Source organism: Silurus aristotelis (assembly GCF_946808225.1).
Source record: "Silurus aristotelis genome assembly, chromosome: 1".
Classification (NCBI taxonomy): domain Eukaryota; kingdom Metazoa; phylum Chordata; class Actinopteri; order Siluriformes; family Siluridae; genus Silurus; species Silurus aristotelis.
The window spans coordinates 22,773,270-22,786,300 of record NC_139574.1 but is presented as its reverse complement, the minus strand read 5'-3'; the positions used below and the strand labels follow the sequence as shown (position 1 = coordinate 22,786,300).

Genomic DNA, 13,031 nt, shown 5'->3' with positions numbered 1-13,031 from the left:
GGATTCAGTAGGAAATCACTTTAGTGTAATTTATAGACAATTCAACAGGATGCTTCATTTGTTTGTTTCAGCATGACAATACCAGCATTGAATAAACAATTTCTTGGCTCATGATGAGATAAAACACTTAGTTTTACAAATAAAAAGAGAAACAAATTGTTGAGTGTATCGCCATAGACATCAACCTTCACAGAATAACGAGACTATCCTTCTACATTTTAAAACGTTTACAGAAAGTGATTGGTTCCTGAGGCATAACTGAAATGTGCAGCAGCCCCAACCCGTAATCAATGATAAAGAACATCATAGTGACATTAGAGGTACGAATACGCCATTAAATCTTAAAATTAAATTCAAAACCACACACGCACAATTCTGAGGCGCACACTCAGCAAGTTATTCACATACACACATGGGCTACGCATATACACATCTGAACTTATCCCAGTTATGATCTGAGGTTTCACTATACATTTTTCTCATGCTCAACAGTCAGTGATGTCCATAAAGAGAGAGGTCACGAGTCAGGGATTTACACCAACACAACAATGATTCCGCTTTATGGAGACCTTTTAGGCCTAAAAAAATGAAGTGTCTGATTTGGTGCAGTTTAGCACAGTATAAAATAAAGAGCACAGGTGTGTGTACCCCTTAAACTATCACTGAACAGTTCAGCAACAGAGTAAGTGCTGAAAGACATGAACCACAAACATATACATACACAGACGAAAACACACACTGGCCTTCTGGAATGTAGCTGAAAACCCCCTGATACAGTACGTCAGTACATTGAACATCACAGGACTATTGAGGGTACAGGGCTCATGCCCAAGACAGACAGCTCTCATAATATACAGACTTCTATATACAAGTGACAGTATCTAGCAAACAGTCTTCCTGGAAGCCCAGCCCTTTTCAGCTCTGTGTGTGTGCACTGTGGAGAAAAACAGAGGTAATACAGTACGGTCTGATTTAAAGTACACCTGATCTGAACAACAAGATGGAGGTTGACAAGGTGTAGATGTGCTCTATGGTGCATTAAAATACAGTGAGGGATTCTATGATACAACACGTCAGAAATCACTCGCTCCCGTCCGATTACCGGCCATCGGCTCTTTCAACCTGATGGGAGATAACACAAAGGGAACTCATGTTGAATCTACTCGCATTGGCATGAACAAACGTGTTCAAATAAACAGTTTATTTGTGTTTGAATAAAAACGTTTGATAGTGTTCATAATACGGGTGTGTGCAGCGATTTTACCTGTAAGAGATTGGAAGGAGCAGATTGTTCTTCTTAAGCGCTTGAACTTTGCTGCGGGTTTGAGGGTCCAAAGAGACGTAGCAACGACGTGCGTAGTCCAGCAGCTTCTCTTTGGAAGGGTCGAACTCGCCCACCTCGGCCAACTTCTCTGGAGCCACAAGAAGCAGCTCTGCAATGGGAGTTGTGGAGGCCACTGTGTTTCGGTCCACCCCATGGATTTGGAAAGCCTTGGACATGTTCTTCAGCCGCTGGTACGTCACCAGAATCTTCTTATAACGAAACAACACTCCAGCAGCGTCCTTCACTGCGACGCAAAAAGACATTCTGAAGCTGAAAATTGTCATATCCTTTACTGGTTTAGACAGTGTTCCCTTCAAAGCTTAATCTCCACACTCTTTATAGGCTAGAAAATCTAACTGCTACAGCAAAAAGGGGAATCTTTTGAAACGATAAGCAATATGACTACCAGGAGAGTGACAATGTGATTAAAAAAAGGGGGTTCACATCATTTGCTTTTTGTCGCATTTATAGCTGGAGGTCCCAAGACAGGCTGGAGTTTCTCAATTCATGGAAAGGTGCTAGGACGCAAGAAAAACGTCACTAAACATTTTATTTCTTGACATTAAAATCCCCGACTCCACCTGTAACTATCATTTTCTCTTTTCCTTCAATTGTCTCAATTCACGATGCAGGACATTATTTTCTATTATATACCTGTAATCTGTGATCAATTCTCAAGAAACCGGGTCGCTCACCTCTCTGTCTCTCTCTGCCCTGGGCTATTCGGAACACCCTTCTCCTCTTCAGGATAGGGTGGCCCCCAGGGGGCCGCCCAGGAGCACCCAAATTCCTTATAGTCATGTTTTCTGGCATCACATCCTCCCCAGACATCATTTCGTCTTCTTCCAGGTAACTGTCCTCCAAATATTCTTCGTCATCTCCCAAAAGTGAGAGTGACTCTGAGGAGTGAGGGAACACTTTACATTGGCCTGAGAAATGTACTCATACTCTTATAGACAACAGTAATATGCATAAACATAAGCTACTTGTTATAATAAGCTATATGCTATAATTATAAGCGATAAATGAGGGTACAGAGATGAGGGCCACCAACAGTATATAAACATGAAGTAAATAGTACAATGGGCAATTTTGATTTATGTGCACAAATACACACACACACAAATACACACAAATACACACACACACACACACACACACACACACACACACACACACACACACACACACACACACACACACACACACACACACACACACACCTGAAAGATCATTCATAGGTCTGTTGTTACTACTACTGCCACTGCTGCTACCTCCTCCCCCTCCATGGCTGTGCAGAAGAGGCTGAGAGTGGGAGGGACCAAATATGGAACTTATCTGGGCACTAATTGGCCCAGAACCAGTGCTCAGAACTTTGGCGTTAGTTGGGGGCTGCTGGGCAGACCGCTGTAGGAATGACTGACGGCTGGCTGAACGCCGAACCTCTGCTTGCTGATCTAAAAAGTTAATGATTAAATAGCAGTTAACGCTGATCACCACAGTACTGACACTGCTTAGGAAAACACGGCATGGACTCTGACCCATTGATGTATATTCTACCTTTTACATACATATAAATTAATAAAATATGCACACAATACTTTTAAGGGTTTATGACATATGTATACAGCAGTATCCTCCTTCATCAACAAGGACATTGGGCTGGGAGTAAATGTATGGCTATGATAGCTAGTTTCCAGTTTGTGGTGGAACAATATGAAAATCATCAGTTCTGACATTGCTGCTTAAGGAACCACCTGAAACTCTTCACATAGTAAAAAACTCTGAGATGAAATCAAAACCCTTACCGCGTTCGTTCTCTCGTCGTCTCCTCCATAAAAAACTGCGAGAGTCATTACCTAAATTAAAACAGAAATAAAAAGTAAAACCAAGAATATCTAGAAACAATAAATGCAAGACATATGTTATAGTCATCTCCTGAATTACTGGAACCCTTCTTCAAAACATTACACAAAATGATAAAAAAAATTTTCTTAAGAAGTAGAAGTATTCTTTTTAAATACTATTTCCTTCAAAAATCATTATTTGTTGGTTTATTTGACCCCTTCCCTTTAAATCTATAAATCTGAAGAAAAAAAAAAAACCCTAATGAGACAGGAGGTCAAAGGAATAAAACAAATAAACTTTTTAAAACAATTTTTAACATTTTTCCAAGTGCCAACAATCTTTAAAAATTGTGTTCTATATAAAGCAAGTTCCCAAACACCAAGTTCCTCTCTCGTGCTATCAGTAATTTTATCACTTTCTTTCTCACCATTGCTTTCCTGACTCTTGGTCGAAAATATGAATCGGTCAAGTTGACAGCGGAGGAAGTCTCTCTCCTCTTCCAGATCTTCGATGCGCTTTTGCAGCCATGAGTTCTTTTCCAGAGAAATTTGTAGCTGTGTGCGCAGGTTTGTGATCAGCAAGTAGGAGCTTGCAGGTGCTGGAGGATCATTACCTAATTTTGTGCATAAAGACCATATACAAAGATACACATGTTGAGATGTTCTAATCAAAACAAGTACTTCACACACATACGCATGCCAACAACATAAATGTTTATGTCTACAACATACAAGTTTCTGGGTGAATTTTTCTTTTTTTTTAGTGAACAAAAAGTATTTTTGTTCACTATTTTTTAAAAGTGTTTTCTTTTTTGACCTTTAACAACGGCCAAAATGCTAAAACCGAGTCAGCATTTCACTGTATTAGGTATGTTACGTGTCTGTGTTGTTTTTTCTACTTTTCCCCACCCCCTTGTGTTGTCTCTCTCTCTCTCTCTCTCTCTCTATATATATATATATATATATATATATATATATATATATATATATATATATATATATATATATATATATATATATATACAGTACAGACCAAAAGTTTGGACACACCTTCTCATTCAAAGAGTTTTCTTTATTTTCATGACTATGAAAATTGTAGATTCACACTGAAGGCATCAAAACTATGAATTAACACATGCGGAATTATATATGGAATTATATACATAACAAAAAAGTGTGAAACAACTGAAAATATGTCATTCTAGGTTCTTCAAAGTAGCCACCTTTTGCTTTGATTACTGCTTTGCACACTCTTGGCATTCTCTTGATGAGCTTCAAGAGGTAGTCACCTGAAATGGTCTTCCAACAGTTTTGAAGGAGTTCCCCGAGAGATGCTTAGCACTTGTTGGCCCTTTTGCCTTCACTCTGCGGTCCAGCTCACCCCTAAACCATCTCGATTGGGTTCAGGTCCGGTGACTGTGGAGGCCAGGTCATCTGGCGCAGCACCCCATCACTCTCCTTCTTGGTCAAATAGCCCTTACACAGCCTGGATGTGTGTTTGGGGTCATTGTCCTGTTGAAAAATAAATGATGGTCCAACTAAACGCAAACCGGATGGAATAGCATGCCGCTGCAAGATGCTGTGGTAGCCATGCAGGTTCAGTATGCCTTCAATTTTGAATAAATCCCCACGGTGTCACCAGCAAAGCACCCCCACACCATCACACCTCCTCCTCCATGCTTCACGGTGGGAACCAGGCATGTAGAGTCCATCCGTTCACCTTTTCTGCGTCGCACAAAGACACGGTGGTTGGAACCAAAGATCTCAAATTTGGACTCATCAGACCAAAGCACAGATTTCCACTGGTCTAATGTCCATTCCTTGTGTTCTTTAGCCCAAACAAGTCTCTTCTGCTTGTTGCCTTTCTTTAGCAGTGGTTTCCTAGCAGATATTCTACCATGAAGGCCTGATTCACACAGTCTCCTCTTAACAGTTGTTGTAGAGATGTGTCTGCTGCTAGAACTCTGTGTGCCATTGACCTGGTCTCTAATCTGAGCTGCTGTTAACCTGCGATTTCTGAGGCTGGTGAATCGGATGAACTTATCCTCCGCAGCAGAGGTGACTCTTGATCTTCCTTTCCTGGGGCGGTCCGCATGTGAGCCAGTTTCTTTGTAGCGCTTGATGGTTTTTGGGACTGCACTTGGGGACACTTTTAAAGTTTTCCCAATTTTTCGAACTGGCTGATCTTCATTTCTTAAAGTAATGATGGCCACTCGTTTTTCTGAACTTAGCTGCTTTTTTCTTGCCATAATACAAATTCTAACAGTCTATTCAGTAGGACTATCAGCTGTGTATCCACCTGACTTCTGCACAACACAACTGATGGTCCCAACCCCATTTATAAGGCAAGAAATCACACTTATTAAACCTGACAGGGAACACCTGTGAAGTGAAAACCATTTCAGGTGACTACCTCTTGAAGCTCATCAAGAGAATGTCAAGAGTGTGCAAAGCAGTAATCAAAGCAAAAGGTGGCTACTTTGAAGAACCTACAATATGACATATTTTCAGTTGTTTCACACTTTTTTGTTATGTATATAATTCCATATATAATTCCACATGTGTTAATTCATAGTTTTGATGCCTTCAGTGTGACTTTACAATTTTAATAGTCATGAAAATAAAGAAAACTCTTTGAATGAGAAGGTGTCAAGTCAAGTCAAGTCAAGTTTATTTGTATAGCGCTTTTCACAACAGACATTGTCTCAAAGCAGCTTTACAGAAAACAACAGTGAAGGTGAATGGTGTGCGTTTGTCCCTGGTGTGTCCAAACTTTTGTTCTGTACTGTGTATATACATATATATATATATATATATATATATATATATATATATATATATATATATATTATATATTATATATATATATATATATATATATATATATATATATATATATATATATATATATATATATACAGACATATACATATATTTTTATTGTAATAGAGGCCTTAAAAAGGACTGAAGAGCAAGAGCCTGGGGGGTGGGGGGAGAGAGGAGAGTGAGAAATGTTTGATAGTTACCCTGTTGGCTATTTGCCCTGTTATATTACCTCACCTGGTTTAAGAACATGTAAGAACGTGTGCACACCTACATTCTACCATGTAGGTATTACCATTGTTTAGACACCCTAGGTTAGAGGGCAGGTGCCACCTCTTGTATTTTTCTGATAGCGTAGCCTAGTGTAGTCAGCTGGTCTGTTGCTGTTTGTTAGTCAAGTTAAGCTTCCAAAATGCAGTCTAGAGCAGTCTTATTCCTATGTTCATTTCTTTGGCACTGTCCACGTTCTTTTGCCTGTGTGAGTGTAGTCTTCTTGACACCTTTGAACAATTTCGAAATAACTGCTTGTTACACCACTACACTTGACTAATAAAGCAGTAAATACTCTAACCTCTTGTCCTACTATTTTTGTCCAAACAACCTGCAACAACTAAATGATTATTGTTCCCACACTCCCATAGGCCTAGCCAAGGTGGGAAGGTAACAGGTATCTCAAGCATTTGAATGCTCATTTACTAGTTCAATAACTGTATGCAAATGAGGCTTAAGTGACACATATACAGCGACTCGCAACAACAAAGTAACTGGAGACTATTCAGATTTGGCAAAAGCATGCAACATCTGGAAGTTGACAAAGTTGAGAAAGATAAAGACAGTAGCACACACGCTATTTATCCTGAAATGGTTGTGAAAATAGAATGCCAGCTGCACCCCCTGTTGATCAAAGTTACTATAGAAATGCATAATTGCCACTTCATTGTACAGGGACTGGTGAACGATCAAATGTCAAACGTTCATGTCAAATGTTTTTGAAATGATAAAGGCTTCAAATCTCAATGTGGAAAACATCTCTCCCAAAACCTAAAACTTGTAAACATGTATCTTTCATAGAGCTGAAAAATGGTATTAAAATGCTAAGTTAAGGAGTACAGAATGGAAAAAAATATGTTTGAAGGGTAAACAAAACAATAGAAAGTAATCAATTGTTTGTTTAAATTGCATAAATATAAACATAGTTGTTTTGCAATACATGTTAAATATTTTTTTTTAAACTAATTTCGAATCCAATCCAATTTCAATAAAATGTTCGGTCTTAAAAATTGACCCAGTGTGGAATAATTGTAATGCAGACTCACATTGACTGTCGAAGTTTTGCTCGTTCTGGTTGTAAAAGCCACCCTGCTGTTCATAGTTGCTCTCCTCAAACGGGATGGAGATTTCATATGCATCCTCATTTTTGGGGGCTTTGAAAAACAAAAGCACAATAAGAACAGAGGACACTGACAGCAGGAACATTTTTTAACCGCGCTCAAATACATTCTGCACGTCAGAATCATGACAATTATAATTATAACATAACAACATGCGTATAACCGTTTATTAAATGTGAATGTTACATAATGCGGCGCAATCCTTGTTCATGTTCATACCAAAAATAAAAATCGTATTCATATACACTTTCTAGAAACATTTTCTATTTTGAAAACAGATTTTCTTTGGTCATATGCAAAGGTCAAATGAATGCAAATGGAGGTAATCTATCAAACTTAGGAAAGGTGGTATTGAAAATACAATGCGACGTAATACTTGTAATACTTATATGCCTTCTAACAGAAACTGACATCTACATGAGAAGCTTAGAGCATCTTCAGAGAACCCTGTTTGAGAGAATGCTGTGGTTGTGATTGGACATAAAGAGCGAAGTAAAACATTTCTGTTGAGTTTTTACTGTTCATATTATTATGACTGCAGTTGAAGAGAAAACATGCTTTATTTGAAGAAACAGGTCAAATTTATTAGTCCAATTATTTCTTGATCATTCAAGGTAAACCTGCATGCATGCAAAGGATGAAACCTTTATATAGAAGGGTTTATATATATGCAGTTTGCAGAGTCTGGCCTTTATGGAACTGAGAGTAAGATAGAAATCTTACTTTGCAACTCTTGGGGACTGGCATGTTTCCTAGTCGCTGTTTCTGCATCGTTCATATTTTCCATTTGCTCGATTCTGTGTGTTTCAGGCTGATTTCACATAAACATACAAATGTTACACATTTCCGAAGTGCAGCAGAGGAACAAGCAGCTACCACACAGTCTGATTGTACACATAACCATGCAACAGCAACGCAAATCAGACGAGGATTTTTTTTTTTCTATTTTCATGGAATGATAGATTAGCTAACTGAGCTAGCGACAAATATTAGCTGGATGAATAAATAAATAAACAGCAGCACTGTGACACCCGGGCCGGGAACAAGCGCGTACCCAGATATCTGATGAACTAAATATAAGATTGCACGAGTCACGACGCCATTTCGTATTGGAATTTAGTTGTGGTTAGAAAGCACGAGCCCGGAGCTGGAGGCTAAAACGCTGCTCGCGGAGGAGGAAAATCACCATCATTTTCCCATCGTTTCACCACAAAGAGGCACGTGAGAGGCACAAACCGTTTAGTGGTCGCGAACTTCTTTATCAGGCGCATATAAAAGAAAAAAACTAAAGAAATTATAATTGTATTAATTACAAATAAATAAAAGTTCAATGCACTTCTGTGTCAGGGTGTTTAGATAAAGAACCGCTAACAATAACAATTAAACGTCTTTTCCCCCGTTCTGCCGTCGCTCCCCAAATATGACGTACTTCCGCATCTCTCTCTCCCTTTCTGTCATCCAGAGAGAGATAGAGATAGATAGAGAGAGAGAGTGTGAGAGAGTGTGTAAATGAGAGAGTGAGTGTGTGAGAGAAAGAGAGAGTGAGAGAGTGTGTGTGTGTGTGTGTGAGAGAGAGTGTGTGTGTGTGTGTAAGAAAGTGTTTGTGTGTGAGCGAGAGAGTGAGAGTGAGTGTGAGATAGAGAGAGAGAGAGAGACTGTGTCTGTGTGTGTGTGTGAGAGAGAGAGAGTGTGTGTGTGTGTGTGTGTGTGTGTGTGTGTAAGAAAGTGTGTGTGAGAGTGTGTGTGTGTGTGAGAGAGAGAGAGAGTGTATGTGTGAGAGGGATAGTGAGTGTGTGTGTGAGAGATAATGTGTGAGAGAGAGAGTGTGTGTGTGTGTGAGAGAGAGAGCAAAAGACAGAACGTGAGTGTGTGTGAGAGAGAGAGCGCGTGAGTGTGTGTGAGAGAGAGCGAGAGAGAAAGAGTGTGTGTGAGAGAGAGAGAGAGAGAGAGAGAAAGAGTGTGTGTGAGAGAGAGAGAGAGAGAGAGAGAGAGCGTGAGTGTGAGAGAGAGCGAAAGAGAAAGAGAGCGTGTGTGTGAGAGAGAGAGAAAGAGAGAGAGCGTGTGTGAGAGAGAGAGCGAGAGAGAGAGAGAGTGTGTGTGAGAAAGAGAGAGTGTGTGTGAGAGCGAGAGAGAGTGTGTGTGTCCCAGGTGTAGTATTGGTGCTGGTGGTACAGTGGTATAATGACATTTATAATGACATTATTGATTATTATTATTGACTATATAAATCAGCTTAAACGTCAGCGTGTTTAATCCAGTGTTGGTCCAGTTTTCTGACTCAGAATCGAAAGAAACACACACAGCACACAAAAGCAGAATGGTCAGGTGATACAGGAGTGTGAATGTGGATCTGGAAGGAACAAATGAGCTGCTTAAAAATATAAATTAAAAAAAGATTTCAGAAGGATATCTTAGTAGAAGGTAGGTGTAGGTGATGAGATCATTTTTTTAAGCACATCATATGTGTGTGAATGAGAGGGAGGGCAGTGGAGTGGTGCGGTTGCAGGGAGAAGAGGTGGAGAAGGTGGAGGAGTTTAGGTACCTGGGGTCAACAGTGCAAAGTAATGGAGAGTGTGTTAGAGAAGTGAAGAAAAGAGTGCAGGCAGGGTGGAGTGGGTGGAGAAGAGTGATAGCAGGAGTGATTTGTGATAGAAGAGTATCTGCAGGAGTGAAAGGGAAAGTTTATAGGACTGTGGTGAGACCTGTGATGTTGTATGGTTTAGAGACAGTGACATTGAGTAAAAGACTGGAGGTGGAGCTGGAGGTAGCAGAGCTGAAGATGTTGAGGTTTTTGTTGGGAGTGATGAGGATGGACAGGATTAGAAATGAGTTATTTAGAGGGACAGCACAGTAGGACGTTTTGAAGACAAGGTGAGGGAGGCGAGATCGAGATGGTTTGGACATGTGCAGAAGAGGGACATGGGGTATATCAGTAGGAGAATGCTGAGGATGGAGCCATGCGGAAGGAGGAAAAGAGGAAGGCCAAGGAGTACATTTATGGATGTGGTGAGGGAAGACATGCAGGTGGTTGGGTTAAGGAGGCAGATGTACAGGACAGGGGGGTGTGGAGACGGATGATGCACTGTGGCGACCCCTAATGGGAGAAGCTGAAAGAAGAAGATATGTGTGTGTGAGATCTTTTTTTTTTTTTTTTTTGCTGCACACGTTATCAAGTGTGAAATCTAATTGGTGTTATTGATTTCCTGTCACTGATAAGCCTCAGGCTGAAAATAGGCCACCTTTTTCTTATTCACCACGTTCCATCAGGACATCATATCTGCTGAGAATGAAGGACTGGCCCATTGTAAGAGCATCCTGGTATTCGCCGTCACCGTGGACCTCTTTGAGATTTCTATAGTACGGCTTGGAGTCTTTGTGCCACTCGAGGTTAAAGGTCAAGACTTCGGTGATCTGCTGGTCTACTCGGGCTTGCTGATGGTCCAGATGTCCATAGTTGGCTGGGTGGTACAGTGGCAACATCGAAGGCCTGAGCCTAGTAAAGGTGTTTTGGTGTAACCAAGTTGACCTTATCTCGCACACTCAGTAACTGAATACGCAAGAGTCGCCGTACAGCATAGGCTGATCTTTGATTACCTCCGACGCTCAAATCTCCAAGAATAGTACACACGTACATATACAGTGAGGAAAATAAGTATTTGAACACCCTGCTATTTTGCAAGTTCTCCCACTTAGAAATCATGGAGGGGTCTGAAATTGTCATCGTAGGTGCATGTCCACTGTGAGAGACATAATCTAAAAAAAAAAATCCAGAAATCACAATGTATGATTTTTAAACTATTTATTTGTATGATACAGCTGCAAATAAGTATTTGAACACCTGAGAAAGTCAATGTTAATATTTGGTACAGTAACCTTTGTTTGCAATTACAGAGGTCAAACGTTTCATGTAGTTTTTCACCAGGTTTGCACACACTGCAGGAGGGATTTTGGCCCACTCCTCCACACAGATCTTCTCAAGATCAGTCAGGTTTCTGGCCTGTCGCTGAGAAACACGGCGTTTGAGCTCCCTCCAAAGATTCTCTATTAGGTTTAGGTCTGGAGACTGGCTAGGCCACGCCAGAACCTTGATATGCTTCTTACAGAGCCACTCCTTGATTATCCTGGCTGTGTGCTTCGGGTCATTGTCATGTTGGAAGACCCAGCCTCGACCCATCTTCAATGCTCTAACTGAGGGAAGGAGGTTGTTTCCCAAAATCTCGCAATACATGGCCCCGGTCATCCTCTCCTTAATACAGTGCAGTCGCCCTGTCCCATGTGAAGAAAAACACCCCCAAAGCATGATGCTACCACCCCCATGCTTCACAGTAGGGATGGTGTTCTTGGGATGGTACTCATCATTCTTCTTCTCCAAACACGTTTAGTGGAACCAAAAGTTATATTTTGGTCTCATCTGACCACATGACTTTCTCCCATGACTCCTCTGGATCATCCAAATGGTCATTGGCAAACTTAAGATGTGCCTGGACATTTGCTGGTTTAAGCAGGGGAACCTTCCGTGCCATGCATGATTTCAAACCATGACGTCTTAGTGTATTACCAACAGTAACCTTGGAAACGGTGGTCCCAGCTCTTTTCAGGTCATTGACCAGCTCCTCCCGTGTAGTTCTGGGCTGATTTCTCACCTTCCTTAGGATCATTGAGACCCCACGAGGTGAGATCTTGCATGGAGCCCCAGTCCGAGGAAGATTGACAGTCATGTTTAGCTTCTTTCATTTTCTAATGATTGCTCCAACAGTGGACCTTTTTTCACCAAGCTGCTTGGCAGTTTCCCCGTAGCCCTTTCCAGCCTTGTGGAGGTGTACAATTTTGTCTCTAGTGTCTTTGGACAGCTCTTTGGTCTTGGCCATGTTAGTAGTTGGATTCTTACTGATTGTATGGGGTGGACAGGTGTCTTTATGCAGCTAATGACCTCAAACAGGTGCATCTAATTTAGGATAATAAATGTAGTGGAGGTGGACATTTTAAAGGCAGACTAACAGGTCTTTGAGGGTCAGAATTCTAGCTGATAGACAGGTGTTCAAATACTTATTTGCAGCTGTATCATACAAATAAATAGTTAAAAAATCATATATTGTGATTTCTGGATTTTTTTTTTTAGATTATGTCTCTCACAGTGGACATGCACCTACGATGACAATTTCAGACCCCTCCATGATTTCTAAGTGGAAGAACTTGCAAAATAGCAGAGTGTTCAAATACTTATTTTCCTCACTGTATTTATCTGAAATAGAAATTGTATCTAAACTTGTTTTAATACCTCAGAAAAATATAATCTATTATATTTAAAATTATACAACATTAAAAATTCCAAGGTATCAAATGGTTGTGTATCACAGCATGGAAATGTAACTTATGTAACAATGGGAACTTTTCTGGTTAATATAATTTGTTTTCCCCTCAGTGTTATAATAATTCAATTTTATTGTCCATGGATTAATAATTCAAATTACGCCTATAAAATTTTTAACACAGGATTTCTCACATGTATACCGTCACTGAATATCACTGCTCTATCCATATTTATATTTAGTGCATTACATTTTTTTCTTTTAAAAAAATCCAATTTTTTATATTTTCTATTAAATAATTAAACAGGCAGATCTGATTAAAGACTTGTTTCAAAGG

At 40.1% G+C, this 13,031-nt stretch overlaps 1 protein-coding gene across 3 annotated transcripts; it reads right to left on the bottom strand.

Moving 5' to 3' along the window:
* Positions 1-3: 3 nt before the first annotated feature.
* Positions 4-9,071, bottom strand: ccdc106a (coiled-coil domain containing 106a). 3 transcript variants are annotated; one of them, XM_083551961.1, is made up of 9 exons: positions 8,622-9,071; positions 8,109-8,196; positions 7,311-7,418; positions 3,600-3,785; positions 3,133-3,183; positions 2,548-2,781; positions 2,020-2,223; positions 1,265-1,568; positions 4-1,122 (listed from the first exon to the last, which is right to left on the bottom strand). In XM_083551961.1, exons 2-9 carry the CDS (start codon positions 8,170-8,172, stop codon positions 1,074-1,076), a joined length of 1,200 nt encoding a protein of 399 aa, XP_083408087.1. In that variant the 5' UTR covers positions 8,173-8,196; positions 8,622-9,071; the 3' UTR covers positions 4-1,073. The 3 variants fall into 3 exon arrangements, with proteins under 3 accessions (XP_083408087.1, XP_083408088.1, XP_083408086.1); XM_083551962.1 differs by having other exon boundaries at positions 8,440-8,846; XM_083551960.1 differs by having other exon boundaries at positions 8,109-8,845.
* Between the last annotated feature and the right edge of the window lie 3,960 nt (positions 9,072-13,031).